Source organism: Osmerus mordax, chromosome 1 (genome assembly GCF_038355195.1).
Source record: "Osmerus mordax isolate fOsmMor3 chromosome 1, fOsmMor3.pri, whole genome shotgun sequence".
Taxonomy (NCBI): domain Eukaryota; kingdom Metazoa; phylum Chordata; class Actinopteri; order Osmeriformes; family Osmeridae; genus Osmerus; species Osmerus mordax.
This window is the reverse complement of record NC_090050.1, coordinates 25,030,079-25,049,997: the sequence shown is the minus strand read 5'-3', so window position 1 is coordinate 25,049,997 and position 19,919 is coordinate 25,030,079. Positions and strand designations below refer to the sequence as shown.

Here is a 19,919-nt window from a genome sequence, read left to right as displayed (position 1 = left end):
AGGTCAGTAGGTACTTCGGTGCTGTGGCTAACACAGCTAGGCAAGATAGAAACTTTTGAAAATGTTTGTGCTTGCCAGCAAGCATGTGCACTAGCCTAGCTGCTAACCTGTTAGTTCTCCAGAGCCGTGCTTTGCTTGTGTTCTGCAAACGTTGCGGTTTGATTTGGCTAAAATGTGGATCGACGATAGCTAGTCAGGTGGAGGAGCGGTGAGGGAATCGGGCTAGTAATCCGATGTTGCCAGTTCGATTCCCGGTCATGCCAACTGACGTTGTGTCCTTGGGCAAGGCACCTCACCCTACTTGCTTGTACTTACTGGAAGTCGCTCTGGATAAGAGTGTCTGTTAAATGTAAGCTAGCTCTACAATATTTAGCTACCAGCCAGTTAGCTGAATACCTCTTTGGTTTTGTTCTACCCGCTGACGCTGTTTCTCAGCTAGTATCCTGGTGGGACAAATCGATTATGAAAACGGTCACCTAATATATGTTCCATCATCCATGGGTAGGACATGTCCCACTCACTTAAACGGCTGCATCCTCAGTTATAAAAAATATCGTTCCCACCCACATCTGAGAAGAAACCTACTCCCCTGGCACAGCATCAAATCAAATTGCTCATAGAAACGCCCATGACAATCACGCATTTCAAACATCTCTCACGCTGTCACGCAACACCTTGTATTTGTCACGCATTTCAACCATTTCTCACGCTGAGAAGGAATAACTTGTCCCGCTATATACAATTAATGGCGCAGGCATACTGAGAGAAGATTTCTGCCGATTTGATAGTTGCCAGAAACACCACAACTACGTCATCTGCAGATGATGGTTGTTGGAGACGTACTTAAATAAACTGCCCCAGAAATGGTACACTGTAGTTTGTTTACATTTTGCATGCGGTAGCTTTCCAGGTCCTGCTACAGTAGGTCGTGACCTGGGCTCCCAGATAGTGTTGTGTTTCTCTGGGAGATTACTCCACCATCTGCTGTAGGGCCACACCCGGGATTAAGATATGCTATTAGCAGCAGTTAAAGGCATGAACAGGCTTTTGTACTTCTTTAAATGTTGTTCTTAAACCCTTTGAGTTAACATTCTCTGTGATCCTTCATTTAAATAGCCTGTGAGTCAAGTTCAGTAGCACCAACAATCTGAGAGGACCTGAGTTGTTACTTATAGATCAAAGCACCACTCTACATTTGACTCATTTCTTATCCAAAGTGTCCGTGGCTGAAGAACTAATAAGAATAATGAGTTCAAGTAAGTACCTGCAATCAACTGCTTCAAACTCCTGATTCATGATTATGAATAAATACACAAAACAAAAATACTTTTATCAATTGTTTTAATAACAAAGATAAGTGGGTCTAAGGCTTAAGTACTTCCTTAATTTTCCCTTAGAAAAACATTCCATTTGTCAGTCAGGTACATGTCTGTTGAAGGCGCTGCAGATGAGTGGTCTTCTGGAAAGAGGTGGTCTGCCCAGACCCAGACCCAGGCCCAGGTCCAGGCCCAGGCCCAGACCCAGGCCCAGGTCCAGGATGAACATGTCTACTTCCTCAAACCTCTCTTGCTTCTGCTGCCCTTGGTGCTGAGAGGGGAGAGGAGGGGAGAGGAGGCGAGGTGAGACTCACCATACACACACTCTCCATCCTGACCTGCTTAACTTGAACTCCTGACAAGAAAGCAGGATGTGTGTGACTCACTGTGTTCCCCTGGGCAGGCAGCCTGGAGCCTGTTAACTCAGCAGAACACTCTGTCCCTGAGGGACAACCAGCCAATAAAAGCTGCTGAAAGCTGTCAATCGTTGAGGGATTAGCCAGGATTGACAGGCTGAAAGCCAGTCCATAGCCATGTGTATGTGTGGACTGTGGTGAGTGATCTGCTGTCTTAGCGCCGGGATCCGGACAAGACACCCCCCTCAGAGACACAAGGCCACACTGGGACACATCCAGCCCAACTTCTCACTGTCAGCATCCAGGAGATTTTAGTGGCGATGACATCACACCCAGTTTTGGGGTTTGGGGTCCCTCACCTATTGTGTGTGTGTGTGTGTGTGTGTGTGTGTGTGTGTGTGGGACACAGTTGTTGTCCAGGTGACTGAGACATCGTTCTATAATCCCGTCCCTTTGTACTTCCAATCCCTCCAGGCTTCTGGGGTTAGCAATGGATCCCTGGCCCCCCAGCCCCCCACCTTTTCTGCCCCCCCCCCCCTGAACCCCCCCCAGCCCCCCTGCCCGTCCCCAGCCCCCGTCCCCCTGGCCTCCACAGGAACGGCAGGCAGCTGTTAGGGGGGACACTTCAAACGGAGAGGGGCGGAGCTCAAGAGTGTCCCGCACGCCAGATGAGGCCCAAGATGAGGCTCCTCGCTGGGCTGGTCTTACCAGCCTGACCAGGGGGGTCACCATGCCTGGATCACCTCTGGAAGGAGGCCAGCATTCACACTACTGCTGTACCTCTGTCGTCAATCATCAATCTGTAGTGTAGTCCGGTGATTAGATTAAGATTGTTCTGGTATGGGTGTGCACGTGTTGGTGTGTGTGTGTGTGTGCATGAGTGGGTGTGTTGATGTTTCTGTGTGCGTCTTTGCATGTGAGTGTGTGTGTGTGAGAGAGAGGGTGTGTGTGTTTGTGAGAGAGAGAAGGGAGGTGTATGAGTTAGAGATAATACTCACTTCTTTTGATGATCGCTCACTCGATTTCTCAACACAGTGACCTGGTGAAGGAGAGAGAATGACAGCTGCAGTCACAGGTACCCCTAGGTACCGTGTGAAGGTGTCAAATCTGACTGTTAAATCACATCCATCCATCTATACATGTTTCCAATGTTTCCACTGCATCGGTAAGCAACCTCATGTACTTTTAGTTTTTATTTCCTTCAGAAGTGTTCTTTAAATCTAATCTAGTCAATCTCTTATCACTTACAACTGGCCGCTGTTTATGAATACCTTGGCCTCGGTCCTTGAATTCTTTCTCTTTCTCGTCCTACAGAATGTGTTTTTTGAGATGGCCAGATAAGCGTGTACATGAAGCAAAGGTACAAAGAGAGAGTTCAGGCAGTGGCTCACTTCATATTTCTGACGAGTGTGCTGGTACTGAAGTTCAAATTTCTCTGCTTCAAGTTGATGGATCCACTGCCACAGATCCCCGGCCTTCTCTCTGCTCACGGCAGGAGGAGGAGGACAAAGGATGAAAGGAGAGAGAGATGGAAACAAGTAAATTCATGATAGGGAGTCAGATGGCTGAGTGGTTCTGGAATCGGGCTACTAATCAGAAGGTTGCCGGTTCGATTCCCGGCCATGCAAATGACGTTGTGTCCTTGGGCAAGGCACTTCACCCTGCTTGCCTCGGGGGTAATGTCCCTGTACTTACTGTAAGTCGCTCTGGATAAGAGCGTCTGTTAAATTACTAAATGTGTAAATGATAGCTGCAACCATGCTGCTGACTGACCCAGTAGTCGCAGCATGAAATTAAGAGAAAAAAGTTGTTGAGTAACTGATGTAGTGTAACCTCACCTGAGCTTGTCCTCCTTCAGGTGATCGACATGCAACTCCTTTCGTCGATCACTCAGAATCTTTCTCTTCTTCTCTCGCTCGGTCTGTTTTTTCATCCCTCCCTTCTTCTCAGTCTGGAGTTGGAGGACACGCTGTTAGCTACAGAGCAGCATTATGTAGGATGAGAGGTGTGTGTGTGTGTGTGAGAGAGAGGATGAGGATGTGTGAGGGTGAGAGAGGAACAGTGTGTGAGGGTGTGTCCACAGCCAGGTCATGAGGTCGTAGTCACCTTGTACCCAGAGAAGTTCAGGCTGGTCAGAACTTTCTTCTTCTTGGCATCATCTTCAGCTTTCTTCTTCGCTTCCTCATCCTCTTTCCTCGCCTTCTCCTCCTGGGGAGACGCAACGACAGCCGTTACACCCTCCTCCTCCCCCCTTCTCCTCCTCTTCCTCCACCAGTCCTTCTCCTCCTCCCCCCTAGTTCTCTTCCTCCTTCCTCGACCTCCTCCCCCATGACCTCTGACCTCTGCGTTACTCACCGCCAGCTTGTTTTGTCTCTCCCTCTCTCTCTCGGTCCTGATCCTCACCTGCTCGGCTCTCTCTGAGCGCCGCTTGTCCTGGAGCAGAGAGACACGGCGGGATTACCCCCCCAGGCAGCCCCCCGTCAAAACCAGCCCCCCTGCTCATATGACAGCAGGTGGCTAATCTCAGTGTTCCACTGCTCGAGGCCTGGCGCTTAGGCGCGCTCAGTTTCATCACATAAACAAGGTGTTTGACTAGATGTTGTGTTATCGTATCGCAGTTAAATGATATGTTTAGAAGTAGCTTCCTAGGACACATGGACCAGCATGAGGTGGAACAATCTGAACATAGGAGATTCTCACGCTTGTATTTCATTTGAACCTGCAACATCTTGACCTGCAGTGAAATGCTCTAACCACTAAGCTTCAGCGTGGGTTCTTACGATGCGGTCGGTGAGGCTGATGAGCTCCTCTTCCTCCTTCTTCCTGCTCTCGAAGTGAGCCTCGATCAGAGTCTGCAGCTCCGTCAGATCCTTCTCCATCCGCTTACGATGGATGTCCTGCAGGGGGAGGGGAGGGTCAGCCATGGAGGAGACGACCTCTGTCCGCTAAGAAGTTGTGAGGAACACAGACTCACATCAAAGTCCACTTTATCTCCATCTGGGATCTTGGGTGGAACCAGACCCTGGATGAACCCTGGTCTGGGCAACACGCACACACACACACGGGTTCACCTCGGACTCACACAGCTTCTTTCTTTAAAGGTTCAACGTTTTCAAGAGATTTCCTGTCCTCACTTTGCTTTGGGCTTTGCATCCTCTTGACAGTGATGATGGAAGAGGGAGGTCACAGAAATGCATTGTCATTTGACCTATCACAAAGTCTCACACACACACACACCCCGCAGTAAGAAGCGTGACCATCCCCTCCCTACCTCCTTCCTCCAGCCCCTCCCCAGCATCTGATGAGAGAGACAGGAGACAGGAGAGAGAGAGATAGGAGACAGTAGAGAGAGACAGGAGACAGTAGAGAGAGAGACAGGAGACAGTAGAGAGAGACAGGAGACAGTAGAGAGAGAGACAGGAGACAGTAGAGAGAGAGACAGGAGACAGTAGAGAGAGACAGGAGACAGTAGAGAGAGAGACAGGAGACAGTAGAGAGAGAGACAGTAGAGAGAGAGAGAGAGGAGACAGTAGAGAGAGAGACAGGAGACAGTAGAAAGAGAGACAGGAGACAGTAGAGAGAGAGACAGGAGACAGTAGAGAGAGAGACAGGAGACAGTAAAGAGAGAGAGGAGACAGTAGAGAGAGAGACAGGAGAGAGAGAGACAGGAGACAGTAGAGAGAGAGACAGGAGACAGTAGAGAGAGAGACAGGAGACAGTAGAGAGAGAGACAGGTCAGTACAGACAAGAGACCGGTCAGGACATCAACACCCTCAGCCGTTCCAGAAGGTGCAGAGAGGGGAGTCTGAAATAGAGCTGTGATAAGCCCAGAGAGACGCAGCTAAACCAGTTTAGAGAGAGGCCTGTGACCTGGCTGATCCATACGAGATGACCTGCTCTGCCCAGCCCCCCCCACACACACACTCACTCTTTCCCCACACACACACACTCACTCTCCCCACACATACTCCCCCCCCACACACACACTCACTCTCCCCCACACACACACTCACTCTCTTCCCCACACACACACTCACTCTCCCCCCCACACACACACACACACTCACTCTCTCCCCCCCCCACACACACACACACTCACTCCCCCCCCCCCTACACACACACTCACTCTCCCCACACACACTCACCCCCCACACACACTCACACACTCACTCTCCCTCACACACACTCTGCTCAGCTCCAGCAGAGTCACACACACACACAAAACAAACTTTCTCTCCCCACACACACACAATCTCTTCTACAGGTAGTCCTATGGAGTTTATCGGTAGTTAATGTAGCCTCAATGTTAAGGCTGATTATCAAATCTATACTCCACAGGGACAACATACTTTTTTTTTTCTAAAAACAAAGAAAAGTTTCTGAGACATGGAAAATGTCTAGCATGTGAACAGATGTTGTCAGTGTGAACAGACAACACTGTTTAATCCCCAGGTCATGTTCTGCAGGGACCATCCTAAGCCTGAGGGCTTTAGATTGTTTTGATAAGACGTGGTTCAAGAAGGGAGTGGTCTGTTACCAGGTGTGGTCATACCTGCAGGGTGCGATTCCTCCAGAGACCCTAGAGAGAGACACGCCCATTAGTGACTCACCCACATCGCCACCATCCATCTACCTCCCCTCTCTGTCACCCGAGGATAAGCTGGGTTCATGCTAAAAACCAAAACATACAGATAACAATTCTCGCATAACTATGTTGAAAGCTTTGAAATTCCTCCAGGAGTGAACACAGAGATGAGGTTGTTGTCTTGTGTGCGTGATCTGATCTGTCCGAGAGGGGAGAGTGGGCCGTGGAGGGAGCGTGTTCCTGGGGCTTCTCCTGCCTCAGATGCTCCCGGAGAGAAGCTGGGTGTTCATAGCACAGCTGCTGGTTAAGGGGCTTCAGCTCGTCAACACGAGGCGTAGCGGCTGTCGTGATGGCGACCAGGCAGGCGGCGAGAGGCGGGTTTGTTAAGATCGGTTCTGAGAATGTCTCTGTGAGGGCATGCCGGCATGCAGACACGTGCCGATGTTTGTTTGTAAATGTGGGAGGGGTAGTATTAACTGTGGATCAGACTTAAAATCTCAAACCTGACTTGAATTAACCTATTAAGTCAGTTGGGGCTAAAGCGGTTCCATAGAGGCCTATTCTAGTTCACATACTCCTACTAATCCAAGTCAGATTCAAGAAATGAAGATAATTGCGGGTGCACCCTATTCTTCTTAAGCAGCCCGAGAGGTAAAACATGGATCATACAATCCACCACGGCAAAAGCAATGCACATGACCACGTGACTTCTTCCAGAAAGAACCTTCCCTTTAAGCTGTGTTCTATGACAGCTGTCATCCACCGCTTCATCAAAATAAAACGACACGCCATATTGACGTGAACGATAGGCTACGTAGGTCGAGGTCCTTTTTTATAGACCTTTACTTTGAGCTGGATTTATGGAACCGAATGAACTAGAAATGAGTCAGACTAACTGACATAAGCCTGGCTTATTCGGTAAACTCGCTTTATGGAACAGGCCTCTGGTCAATAATAAGATTTTCTTAATTCAAAGTGTGTGGGTGGGGCGGGGGTATGTAACATGTATAATGAAACCGACACTCGTGTGCCAACACGAGTTTCAGCACCAGTACTACCTTCCTCCTCCTCCTCCTGCTCCTCCTCTGTCACTCCCTTCAACTCCTCCTCCTCCTCATCTGTGCAGTACAAGTACCCAAGGTAAGCAGTCAGTGAGCCATCATGAGTTGGTCATGATGGCAACGTTTCAAACCAATGCACTCGCTGATTTAACAGCATCAATTAAAAAAAACTAAGTCAGTCTAGTCAGCATTCTATTATCTGGTCAGAAACCGATGCTTTGTCTTGATCGGTTGGTTTGTTCCTCCTCTGAGTCATCCTTGCTCAGCTTTATAATCGAGTTGCCCAGATCCACACAGACGAGGTTTTAAACCACATTTTAAGTGTTCTATAATCAGATATCTAACAAAGGCTTTTATCCAAAACCAGAGTTGGGGGGATTCAAACCTGCAACCACTTGATGTGCAGTCTAACACCCTAACCACTGAATTGTATCAATCCCAGTACCAGAATCACACAATCACCATATCTTAAATTGCATTTTCTGTCAGGTTCCAGACACCACAAGCTCCCTGGTAACTAGACTGTCAGGCTACAGACACCACAAGCTTCCTGGTAACTAGACTGTCAGGTTACAGACACCACAAGCTCCCTGGTAACTAAACTGTCAGGCTACAGACACCACAAGCTCCCTGGTAACTACACTGTCAGGTTACAGACACCACAAGCTCCCTGGTAACTACACTGTCAGGCTACAGACACCACAAGCTTCCTGGTAACTACACTGTCAGGTTACAGACACCACAAGCTCCCTGGTAACTACACTGTCAGGTTACAGACACCACAAGCTCCCTGGTAACTACACTGTCATGCTACAGACACCACAAGCTCCCTGGTAACTCAACTCCAGTCCTTGCTTCGCTGGTAACACACACCTCGCCTCCAACACTTTTAATTGGCACAAAAAGGCAAAGGGGGCATTGTGCTAACAGCAGCCTGCCCGCAAGGTCCTCTTCTCAGATCAACCTGACCTACATCGCTAACAGTGTGGCTCTCTAATACCCCTGCCTCTGTGGAGGGGGGCAGGTGCTGGGCAGCGAGGGGCAGGGGGCTCTGTCCTGGCCCAGTAGAAGAGCCACAGGAAGGGACAGAAATAGAGACAGTGGGCCCTTTGTCTGTGGTGGGGACCTGGGCCCCCCTCTAGAGACACAGTAGAGACACACAGGAGGGAGGCGAAAGTGAAAATAGAAAGGGAATAGAGAGAGAGGGTAACAGGAGAGAAGGGAGAGGAAAGGGAGGGTAATGAGAGAGGGGAGACTAAGGATAAAGGAGGGAGAGAGAAAAGAGGCGGGACAGAGAAGGGAGAGGAGACAGAAAGAGGAGAGACAGTGATGGAGGAAAGGGACCAACAGAGGAGATGGAGGAACAGAAAGAGAGGCTGGGGAGGCCAGGTGACCCAGCTGGCAGGGGAGGAAACCAGGCCTGTGTTGTGGTGGAGCTACCAGAGGGGTTAGCCAGGAAGCTGGTTAGCCAGGAAGCTGATGACCCAGAGGCAGACCAGATCAACAGATCTCAGAGGTGCAGGATTGAACAAAATCAATTAAAACTTGCGCTCTCTACTTCTGTCTGTGCAACATCCCATCACCCCGGCAACAAGCGGGTTATACTCCTCCAAAAGAGGAACTGGAGAATGCCTCAAGATTGACTTTTGATTTTTTTCTTAACATATTATAATTTTAGATGAAGAATTACATGCTGAGATATTGTTTGTAATACATACCCACAATATCGTCGTCTCCTTCACAGGGCACACCCAGAGAGGAGACAGTTAGCCACCAGTATACATGAACACTTTCAACACGAGCGCTTACAACTGTGTCAGCCACACACAGTACACATACAACATATATCACCAGGACATATTGTATGTATTTACATATGCGATTTGAGTTTTAGTTAGGCTTTGATTATTCTTAATCCTAGTTTAAGATGAGAGTCCAACACACCATGAGAACAAGGCATCTTGCCTGGACCTCCACACTACCCCAGGACACACCTGTGTATTATTATTCACCCAGTAGAAGAAGTTGTGCAAAGACTTACTTTCATTCTCCCTGAAAAAGTGACAGGGTAAAGAAAAACAAAATTACTTGTTTTAAACAATAGTCTGCTATATTGGAACTGTACATCGTTAGTTTTATCTTTAAATTATTTGAAAATATACATTTTAATTTCACTCACTGATATTCAACTTCCTCTGTGTCGGACATGTTTAAAGCCCTCCTGCATGAAGGATTATGAAAGTTACATTCACTGTGATTTAACAATATCTATGATGCACTTTGTCATTGAACAGTGACACAATCACCACTACACCTTTCAAGGTGGCGCGATACATACAGGACACAACAAGGCCGAGAAGCAACACTGAAGCACGATCGATACACTGAAGCACGATCGATACACTGAAGCACGATCGATACACTGAAGCACGATCGATACACTGAAGCACGATCGATACACTAAACAGTTTCCAGGTCATGCGAAGACTCACCCAGAGGTGCGTAGTGATGGTTCGGGATGTCGACTGTATGATAAACGTATGCTGCTCTCTCTCAGTCAGCGCCGTAAGCTTTTAAACCCTGACGTGATCATGTGACACGAGTGGGCACATCCCTGGCACCCGAGGCCAGCCAACCCCAGGGCCAGAACCATGGATAAACAACGGTTTTACATGGACTCTTGTGTTGTCTATTTATACATGCGAAAGTTTGAAGGCCCAGCTGTGTAGGAACTGTCCTGAACCAGGCCTGAGGTTTGACAGACCAAGTGGAAGCAACGAGTTGCAACTCCCTGATACTTTTCTCTCATTCTCTCAACCTCACTCTCTTTCACCCTCACTCTTTCACCCTCACTCTTTCACCCTCACTCTCTTTCACCCTCACTCTCTCACCCTCACTCTCTTTCACCCTCACTCTCTTTCACCCTCACTCTCTTTCACCCTCACTCTCTCACCCTCACTCTCTTTCCCCTCACTCTCTTTCACCCTCACTCTTTCACCCTCACTCTCTTTCACTCTCTCACCCTCATTCTCTTTCACCCTCACTCTCTTTCACCCTCACTCTCTTTCACCCTCACTCTCTCACCCTCACTCTCTTTCACCCTCACTCTCTCACTCTCTTTCACCCTCACTCTCTCACCCTCACTCTCTTTCACCCTCACTCTCTCACTCTCTTTCACCCTCACTCTCTCACCTCACTGTCTTTCACCCTCACTCTCTCACTCTCTTTCACCCTCACTCTCTCACCCTCACTCTCTCACCCTCACTCTCTTTCACCCTCACTCTCTTTCACCCTCACTCTCTTTCACCCTCACTCTCTCACCCTCACTCTCTTTCCCTTCACTCTCTTTCACCCTCACTCTTTCACCCTCACTCTCTTTCACTCTCTCACCCTCATTCTCTTTCACCCTCACTCTCTTTCACCCTCACTCTCTTTCACCCTCACTCTCTCACCCTCACTCTCTTTCACCCTCACTCTCTCACTCTCTTTCACCCTCACTCTCTCACCCTCACTCTCTTTCACCCTCACTCTCTCACTCTCTTTCACCCTCACTCTCTCACCCTCACTGTCTTTCACCCTCACTCTCTCACTCTCTTTCACCCTCACTCTCTTTCACCCTCACTCTCTCACCCTCACTCTCTTTCACCCTTACTACCGACACTCCATCTCCTCGCCAAGTCTTTTAATAAACCCCAGCATTCTCTACCGACACACACACACACACACACACGCACACACACACACGCACACACACACACCTCCTTTCCCCTGACACATACCAGAGGCTTTCACTGACTATTTTCAGGTACTCATGTTGCTGCAGTTATTCACAGTGTATTGTTGTGGTCTATGGGTGTTTTCTAATACTGTGTATGTGTGTGTTTTGGCAGGATGTGTGTGTGTGTGCGTGTTTGGGCAGGATGTATGTGAGTGTGTGTGAATAGCTTCTGACCTTTGTTAGTTTGGGCTGTCTCATGTTGAGGCCTGGGGTTGTTTGAGCACAGGGATAGTGAGGTTGAGATGAGCATTATTTGAAGTTGAATACAAAGAAAACACGGGTGCATCAACCCATGTGTTACTAGTTCTGTATAAATGAGACAATCCCATCGGCAGTTTCAGTTGCCAGGTAAGACAAGTACAAAATAAGCACAAGTAGGCTACAGTCAGAGATGGAAAATAACGAAGTATAAATACTTTGTTACTGTACTTACCAGAAAAATCTATATCAGTACTTTACTTCACTATTATTCAAAAGGTTGAAAACATATTTTTGAAAGGTTGAAAAAAAAAATGAACGAAAAAGAGGTTTTGAAAGCTGGAAAAAATATATTTCCCCAAAAAGTTTCGAAAAACAGGTTTTGAAAGGTTGAAAAAGTATTGTGAGGCAACGTCCCCCTTGGTTAGTATTTTGGTTTCAACAGCAAAGATGAGGGGATCATAAAGAGACGCAGGAACACTCGTTTTAGCTTCCATGAGAACATGTATTATTGAATTTTATTTGTCAAATATATTTGACTTATTGCGTTTTGAGATGTTTGTGTATTGTTTGTATATGTATGTGGGTCTAGTCCCGTGCTGTAGGCAGGAATTGGGTTCACTAGGGACTTATGAAAATGCAACACATCACCAGGTGAGAGGGTTGAATCATTAGTGTTAAAGTGTTATGCGTTTGTAGCCTACTCTGCTAAAAGTGTTGGGTTTGTACTGTTGTTTTAAGTCGTTCAAGTGGACTCATCCCCACTTTGTGTGTGCAGCCAGCGGGGTATGTTCGTTAGGGTATGTTCTAACCCTACCCTAATGTTCGTTGTTACGTAGCCTATGTTTGTTGCTTGTATTTATGGTACAGTGTATGTTTGTAAATTAATATGACACATGCTAATTCTACATATAGTGATAGCCTATATTTACAGTTCGATGGTGTGTTTTATTCACGGAAAGGAATAAATCCATCAGTAAAAAGAAACGGAGTTGTATGTTTCCTGATAAAAAGATTTCATCAGGTTTAAAAAAGATTTTCGAAAAAACGTTATTGATGAGAATGAGTTAGCGATGTCGACATGACTGAGAAGAGAGACATTCCTGATCATCCATGGCCATACATGAGGGAGATGTTCGAAACTGTCGGTCTCATAAAAGATTCTTGGCGATTCGCCAGGATTAGTATCAATAGTGCATAGTGTATTCATGTATTAATAAGATGTGAGGTCCAACAGGTAGTAGTAATGGCTACTTTTTACGTAAGGGTCAGAGCCCATACTTCTTTACTTTAACTTGAGTGAAAACGTGTAGTCAGTACTTTTAGTATTTTCAATCAGGAGTATCTGTACTTGAGTGAAGGATGTGTGTACTTTTGCCATCTCTGGTTGGAGGATCAGTACTCAAGCAGCACGTAGCACTAAAGAAACACTGCCATCTAGTGGAAGGTGGTTATAACTGCTAGCAGCAATGACCAGTGACATTCGTCCAGTTCTTCTCTATAGCTTATACTTCAACGTTATTAAAAACACAGAGGTCAACACAAACTGTTTATTAAAATGGTGTATAAAACGGGTACACAACAACACAAAAGTAAGAATTTATAACGTGATTGTCCATAACCAGTAGTAAAGAAAACCGGTCCATATAATGTGGACATTTTCTGTGGATGAAAAGAGAATTGATTAAATCCCTACTCCTTTAAAGGCACTTTACATGTATGTACTAGTAAGCCTTTTCAATGTTTAAATAATTATGGGTCTTTCTTGAAAGAGATTTATCTCAATGAGAATAACCAAAAAAGTTTTTAAGATAATAACAATTGGACCATACACATATTCTGTATTTTCATGCAGACTAATGAAGTGAGTACAAAACAACTACATTTCCCAGGTTCCTCAGTGGCATGCTTTCTGTCTATTGGTTGGGGCCTTTGGCTGCATCAAACATCTTCTTCCTGCCCTCCATGCCCGACATGGCCTCCACATTCTTCCTCCAGTCGCTCACCTCCACAGTCTTCTCCTGCAAGCCCCCAGCAGACCAACGGTTAAAGGGACAGTACACCTAATCAAGACCTGTCCCTAAAGCAAGTCTCTCCAACCCTGCTCCCGAAGAGCTGCCTTCCTGTAGGTTTTTGCTCCAACCCCAGTTGTAACTAGCTTGATTTAGAACTTCTTAACTTTCTATATGTATCTTTTACTTTCTCTATCTCTCATTATATCTTTTTCTTTCTCTTGTCTCACTTTCTTTACATCCCTCCCTCCCTCCCTCCCTCCCTCCCTCCCTCCCTCCCTCCCTCCCTCCCTCCCTCCCTCCCTCCCTCCCTCCCTCCCTCCCTCCCTCCCTCCCTCCCTCCCTCCCTCCCTCCCTCCCTCCCTCCCTCCCTCCCTCGGGCCCGGCCCACCTTCTCTGTGTCCTCCTTCTTGACAGATTTGAGGTTGGCCCTCAGGTCCATGGACACCTTGTGTTTGGAGCCAAGGAGCGAGCGCAAGATGGCGTCCGCTGACACCCTCACCCTCCTGAGGTTGGGCCTCTTGAACTTCCCCCGCAGATCCAGAACCTTGATGTTCAGGTCCTTAATCTGGACGAGGACGAAGGAACACGAGCATATCAGTGGCACCCCCAGAGGGGGGAGGGGGGCCACAGGGGGCACTGAAGCTCTTGGGGTGGCACACCAAAATCAAAAGCTATAACTGAATTTCAGTTTCTGAGGAATCCTGACAGGCCAGTTCTACCTCTCTGGAGTTGTGGAGGACTTTGGCCTCGATGTCGTAGCGTTCCTCGTCCACAACGTCCACCTTGGCATGAAGCTCTGCACACAGCTCCTGAGGAGACACAGGGCCGAGGGGGTCACACCTGGGCTTGGGGGTCACACCTGGGCTTGGGGGTCACACCTGGGCTTGGGGGTCACACCTGGGCTCAGGTGACGTACTCTTCCTGCGCTTCACGGTGAAGCGCAGGAAGAGACGAGGCGTCTACCTGGAGCTCTGCTGAGGACATCCCACTGAGCGCCAGAGGAGGAGTTCTCTCCTCCAGGTACTTCTGCTTCTCCTTCTCCTTCTCCTCCTGCTCCTGCTCCAGGTCCTCCTTGGCCCTGGCCACCATCAGACTCTGGAGCAGCACACCACCACAGCACAGGCAGCATGGCCAAGAAGAGAGCAGGTAAGATGGAGGTGTTACTGCTGGGAGAACTGCACCACAGTGGAGCAGTGTAGAGTACAGTAGAGAAGAGCAGAGCACATCGTAGAGTAGATGGAAGTTCACTAGATGAGAGCAGAGTAGATCAGTGTAGAGTAAAGCATTTCAGAGCGGCACTTGAAATTAACGTTCAACCGCATCAAAAGCCCAAATCACACAAGCTACCTTCAGCATCAGCTTCCTGGAGGCTGAGATCTTAGACTTCCGCTGAGTGACACAACAAACACACAATCACTATCAAATCATACGTTTGATTCATCAGTTTACATCATTTATTATCGAATAAATGTTATCGAATAGGTTTGCATTGTGTTCTGTAATGTTGAAATAGTGGGTGTTGTCAGTGAGATCTTACCTCTGGTCTAAAAGGAGGAATTTAAAATGGGGACAAAATGATGACGGTTAATATTTTTCTTCTTGGATGCAATAGTTATAGTTTTATGACCTTCCATCAACATACAATATGATTTCCTTTATAGAGTAGATAGATAAATATATTTGTTTTCTTTATATTCTATACAGTTTCTACTGTAGATATAGGCCTACATATTATACATTAAGAGATACATACATTCTACCCTTATATAGATGTATAATTGATAAAACCATATTATTAGGATATATATTTTATAGATATACATATAGATGCAATGTAGGCTATGGATGTTCATTCTACAGATAGAGGGACACTGCGCTGTCTGAAACCGCTCATGAACAGGTGTGGAAACAGGAACCGTACATACCCCTGCTCTGGCATCTTGGCTGTGCTGATTCCCCTCTGGAAGACAGGAATGTGGAAACTCAAAACTAGCACAGAAAACGAACAACAACAAAATAATTAGAAGCCAATTAGTAAATTTCCGTAGGCGTACTAGTGCAACGATAGCGCAACCGGCATCACCGGCGCAGAGACCCAACAATTGGCAACGAGAACCTCTGCTTCTCTTTTCTGCTGAACCGAGAATTGTAAAATATTAGGAAATAAAACGAAAGAAAAGAGAAAATGTACAAGCCATTTATTCGCCGCAATTCAAGCTACAAGGAATAAATGCTTTAGTTTAGAGTCTTCATTCCCACAACCCGCTCCTCTGGTCCTGTGTGCTTTTCAAATCAAATCAAATGTATTTGTATAGCCCTTTTTACAAGCAAGCATGTCACAGAGGGCTTTCAACCTAACCTTGTTTCTCCTGACAGCTAAGCAGGGATTCAGAGCCGTTTCTCCCCACTCTCATGCTGGCGCTTCGTCTGCAACGCTGGGTTAAACGGTCACGGACTACTTCTGGATAGATTGGTGATGAATTAAAGAACTTTATCTTGAAAATCCCCTAAGAGGCATTGTTCCTGGTCCAGCTGTTTACGGTGAGGTATTTGTGTATTTGCCAAATGCTGCAGTGTTATCTCAAGTGGGAGTGATACGCATACACTCTCTCGTTCTGTCTCGCACACACACACACACACACACACACACACACACGCACACACACACACACACACGCACACACACACACACACACACAGGTATGCTGGCATGATTAACCCTGTCGCCCCACAGTGCTGACAGTAGCTACTCCCTCCATGAAGAAATTAATCGGATGTTTAATGATGGATGATATACAGTCCCACTGTCAGTTTCTTCAAAGAGAATGATGTTATGCATTTCAGGACAGAACTACACACTACGCACGACATGGAAACTTATATAAATGTTCATAAAGAAGAAAAATAACATATTCGACTGTGTGCCTTCAGCAGTGCCTGTCACAATACAGTTACAAACACACAACTAAACCCTTTCAGTGTCAGACTTTCACAGCAAACACTACTGTATGGATCTACAGTAGCTACATACACCTTTCAGTACTTCATTTCAGGCAACCGACTTTCTTAAAAACTGTAGATATACGAAACTGTTGTCCCAATGCCCCTGTACTTAAAAAAAATGACAAAAGTGAAACTAGTTATGGCAAAACAAAAACATTCAACAATTTTTCAGAGAGTACTCAGAAAGTTCTAGTAGAAAACTTACCGTGGTCTGGTTGTTTGGGGGATGGAGAGACAGAGGGATGTAGAGAGGAATGCACTGGGCTATTTAACTCTGCCTCTTAATGTCCATCCTGTGTGTCACAGGGAGACTTAATATAGATACACACACAGTCCCTCCCACCAAACACACTTACACAAACACACATTGTTCACTCTCACCAAACACGCGCATACACACACACACACAGCGAAGGAGTGGCCTCTGTTATCCAGTGACTCCTCTGTGTAGCGTTCCCGTGGTGATGACAGGTTGTGAACCCGCAGCTCTCCCCCTAGGAGCCACAGCCAGCAGCGGATCAACACCAGCCTGCCAGCCTGGTGATGCTCTGCTTTGTAACTAGGTCAGCTGTAGTATTGTATCAAATCAAATGTTATTTGTACGAAGCTTTTTACAAGCAATGTCACAGAGGGCTTCACGTATGCCCAGACGTATCCTTACATATCCAGCCTCGGACCCAATAGGCTTAGTGACAGAGATGGAAGGTTCTAGACTAGGTGAGGTAGAAGGGAGAGGCGCCCAAGAGAATGCTCTTGTTCATTTCCATGGAGATGTACGTAGATGTCTTCCAGGGCAGCCTTGCAGACTGTCTGGTTTCTGTGCTGGTGTCTGAAAAGAGTTTAAGGTAGTCTAAAACAGAGCTGACCAATCTTGCTCCTGGAGAGATGCCCTCCTGTAGGATTACACTCCAGCCCTGCTCCTGGAGAGATACCCTCCTGTAGGATTACACTCCAGCCCTGCTCCTGGAGAGATACCCTCCTGTAGGATTACACTCCAGCCCTGCTCCTGGAGAGATACCCTCCTGTAGGGTTACACTCCAGCCCTGCTCCTGGAGAGATACCCTCCTGTAGGATTACACTCCAGCCCTGCTCCTGGAGAGATACACTCCTGTAGGATTACACTCCAGCCCTGCTCCTGGAGAGATACCCTCCTGTAGGATTACACTCCAGCCCTGCTCCTGGAGAGATACCCTCCTGTAGGATTACACTCCAGCCCTGCTCCTGGAGAGATACCCTCCTGTAGGGTTACACTCCAACCCTGCTCCTGGAGAGATACCCTCCTGTAGGGTTACACTCCAGCCCTGCTCCTGGAGAGATACCCTCCTGTAAGTTTACACTCCAACCCTGCTCCTGGAGAGATACCCACCTGGTTTGGAGTATAAACCTACCAGATGGTATCTCTCCAGGGGCACCCCAGAGAGAGATGTTCCAGTGGGTTTCATCTGGTCTCCTTCCCACTGTCTAGAGTTCAGCAATCAGAGTGGGAATTCCCCAGACGTGACCTTTGACCCCTGCGAGAGCCTGGACTGTCTGACGCCCAATTAGCATATTAACCAGAGACGGGAATAACCCGGGCCGCAGCACAGGAATGCAGCATCCAAACACACAATGGAAAGTAAACTGCAGTCTATACATAGTCAGTTCCAGCATCTGACGCTGCCAGTCTAGTTATGTGTGTGTGTGTGTGTGTGCCCTCGTGTATGTGTATGCGGAAAGACGTGTATGCACGTATGTGTGTGTGTGTGGGCAGTGTGTACGTGCGTACATGCATGTGTGGTCAGTGTTGAAGGCAGAGACTGCAACGGTCTGGTCAGTGTTTGGGTTAAAAATCCTGTCCTGTCTCCTCTCCCTGCATGCGCACACACTCAACCCCTCAGAGCCCACAGGACAAGAGTGACCATCACACACCATCACACAAGCACAGCCTCCACTGTAGATAACATTACAGTAAACCACACTGCTATTTTTACGAGCGATTCCCGTGGCTGCCTGCGAGGTCTGAGTTATCTTGTACTTCCCTATCTCCTGTAGATGTGGTCTCGGTTCAGGTTATCTCCCTGCACACCCCACCCCACCCCAGCCCCCCACCCCAGCCCAGCCCCCCACCCCAGCCCCCCACCCCAGCCCCCCACCCCAGCCCCCCCATGGAGAGGAGCCAGAGTCCCAGCCTGGCTGGTCGACTCCCCTGCTGGCAGGCTGGTCTTCAAAGCCACCATCTCAAACCTGTGAGATTGTCAGTTGACATCTATCGTGATGTCGGACTATGCCAGAAAACATTCTAGAAGGTGCGGGTTGTAGAATGTGAGGTTCTAGAATGTTACAGGTCCTAGGATGTGCCGATTCTATCATCAGACATGACAAAAGTACACACATCCTTAACTCAAGTAGAAGGACTCATGTTTAAAAAGACTTTGGTAAAAGTACCCACTACACTTTTTCACTCAAGTTAAAGTATGGGCTCTGACATATACTGTACTTAAGTAAAAAGTTGCCATTACTACTAACTGTTTTAGTGTCACACTGGTAACTGGACATCATAGATAACAATTTCCCTCATATATGGCCATGGGTGATCAGGAATGTCTCTATTCTCAGTCATGTCGACATTGCTAACTCCCTCTGTCTCATCCATAGCTTATTTTATTTCACACATGCAGTGAATGGAAAGTAGACAGGAGAAGAGAACAGAGAAGCCTAAAACACAAAATTAAAGCAGAGAATTGAGTATAGTAGTCCTCATCAAGTACCAATCAATGATGCAACTTTATTTGTTGTACTTAAAAAAAAGTTAAAAAAAATAAAAAAAACTTTAACCTTTCAACATTCTCTTTCGAATTTTTTTTCCAACCATATATATATATAAAAAACTTTAAAAAACGTAAATCTTTTTATTTTTTAAACGTATTTCCGACAATATTTTTTTAATCTTTCAATTAGTTTCGAAACTAATTATTATTATTTATTTTTAATTTATTTTATTTAACACCAAACATGCGCAGGTTCTTGAGTGTACAGGATCAAGTGTATTTTTGGGGGGGAGTGTACAGGTTCTAGATGTGCATTTCAAGAATGTACAAGTCCTGGAAAGTGTAGGTTCTACCATGCGCAGCTTCTAGAGTGGGTAGGGTCTAGAATGCGCAGCTTCTAGAGTGGTGCTGGTTCTAGAATGTTCAGCGTCTGCCAGGGCTGGTGTGAGCCAGAACATCAAACATGCTGCTCTGCTCTATCCTACTGGATCCCAGGCTTGTGAGTGTTCAGGGGAACTAGCGCGTGGCTGTGACAGCTGAAGACTTTCTGAGCTTATGACAGCTGGGTCAGTTCACTTCATCACGTCATCCTTCTTTGGAAACAAGAGCGCCTCGTGTTTCTACGGGGATTATAGAGGAGCGCACGGGTTGTTTCAGGTACTCTGGAACCTCATGAAAGAGGACAGCAGAACGTATGGAAGGCACCGGAGAGGGTGAGCCCAGGGTGGGTCTCTACATCGCCCCCTTGTGGTGAAAGGTGGGTAGTGACCTGGGCACGGTGGTTGATAGGCAGATGACTCACCACGTTTCTGTTGTTTCTCCGAGATGTGTTGTTGTTAACAACCCTTTCACCCCCTCCA

At 47.0% G+C, this 19,919-nt stretch overlaps 2 protein-coding genes across 5 annotated transcripts; both read right to left on the bottom strand.

Moving 5' to 3' along the window:
* Positions 1-1,363: 1,363 nt before the first annotated feature.
* LOC136943871 (troponin T, cardiac muscle isoforms-like) lies at positions 1,364-9,278 on the bottom strand. The gene is made up of 14 exons (XM_067237391.1): positions 9,263-9,278; positions 9,037-9,054; positions 7,316-7,375; positions 6,225-6,251; positions 4,944-4,970; positions 4,807-4,828; positions 4,647-4,710; positions 4,453-4,569; positions 4,028-4,105; positions 3,779-3,880; positions 3,511-3,623; positions 3,064-3,154; positions 2,671-2,711; positions 1,364-1,587 (listed from the first exon to the last, which is right to left on the bottom strand). Exons 1-14 carry the CDS (start codon positions 9,276-9,278, stop codon positions 1,548-1,550), a joined length of 816 nt encoding a protein of 271 aa, XP_067093492.1. The 3' UTR covers positions 1,364-1,547.
* Positions 9,279-12,830: 3,552 nt separating this feature from the next.
* tnni1b (troponin I type 1b (skeletal, slow)) lies at positions 12,831-16,591 on the bottom strand. Of its 4 annotated transcripts, none has more exons than XM_067227741.1 (8): positions 16,518-16,585; positions 15,235-15,298; positions 14,657-14,853; positions 14,273-14,404; positions 14,029-14,118; positions 13,698-13,874; positions 13,175-13,315; positions 12,831-12,956 (listed from the first exon to the last, which is right to left on the bottom strand). In XM_067227741.1, the coding sequence occupies exons 3-7, from the start codon at positions 14,663-14,665 to the stop codon at positions 13,211-13,213; spliced, it is 513 nt and encodes a 170-aa protein (XP_067083842.1). In that variant the 5' UTR covers positions 14,666-14,853; positions 15,235-15,298; positions 16,518-16,585; the 3' UTR covers positions 12,831-12,956; positions 13,175-13,210. The 4 variants fall into 4 exon arrangements, with proteins under 4 accessions (XP_067083842.1, XP_067083925.1, XP_067083762.1 ...); XM_067227824.1 differs by having other exon boundaries at positions 13,178-13,315; XM_067227661.1 differs by having other exon boundaries at positions 12,831-13,315; positions 15,235-15,269; positions 16,518-16,591.
* Positions 16,592-19,919: the final 3,328 nt, after the last annotated feature.

Bases quoted from the DNA above. Each gene is read 5' to 3' on its own strand.
- LOC136943871 (XM_067237391.1), bottom strand. The intron at 4,971-6,224 runs GTATGACCACAC...CTCTCTCATCAG, and splicing joins GGAGGAATCGCACCCTGCAG to ATGCTGGGGAGGGGCTGGAG. The intron at 3,155-3,510 runs GTGAGGTTACAC...TGCCGTGAGCAG, and splicing joins CTGAAGGAGGACAAGCTCAG to AGAGAAGGCCGGGGATCTGT.
- tnni1b (XM_067227661.1), bottom strand. The intron at 14,119-14,272 runs GTAGACGCCTCG...GTGTCTCCTCAG, and splicing joins TGTCCTCAGCAGAGCTCCAG to GAGCTGTGTGCAGAGCTTCA. The intron at 13,316-13,697 runs GTGGGCCGGGCC...GGGGGCTTGCAG, and splicing joins AGAAGGAGGACACAGAGAAG to GAGAAGACTGTGGAGGTGAG.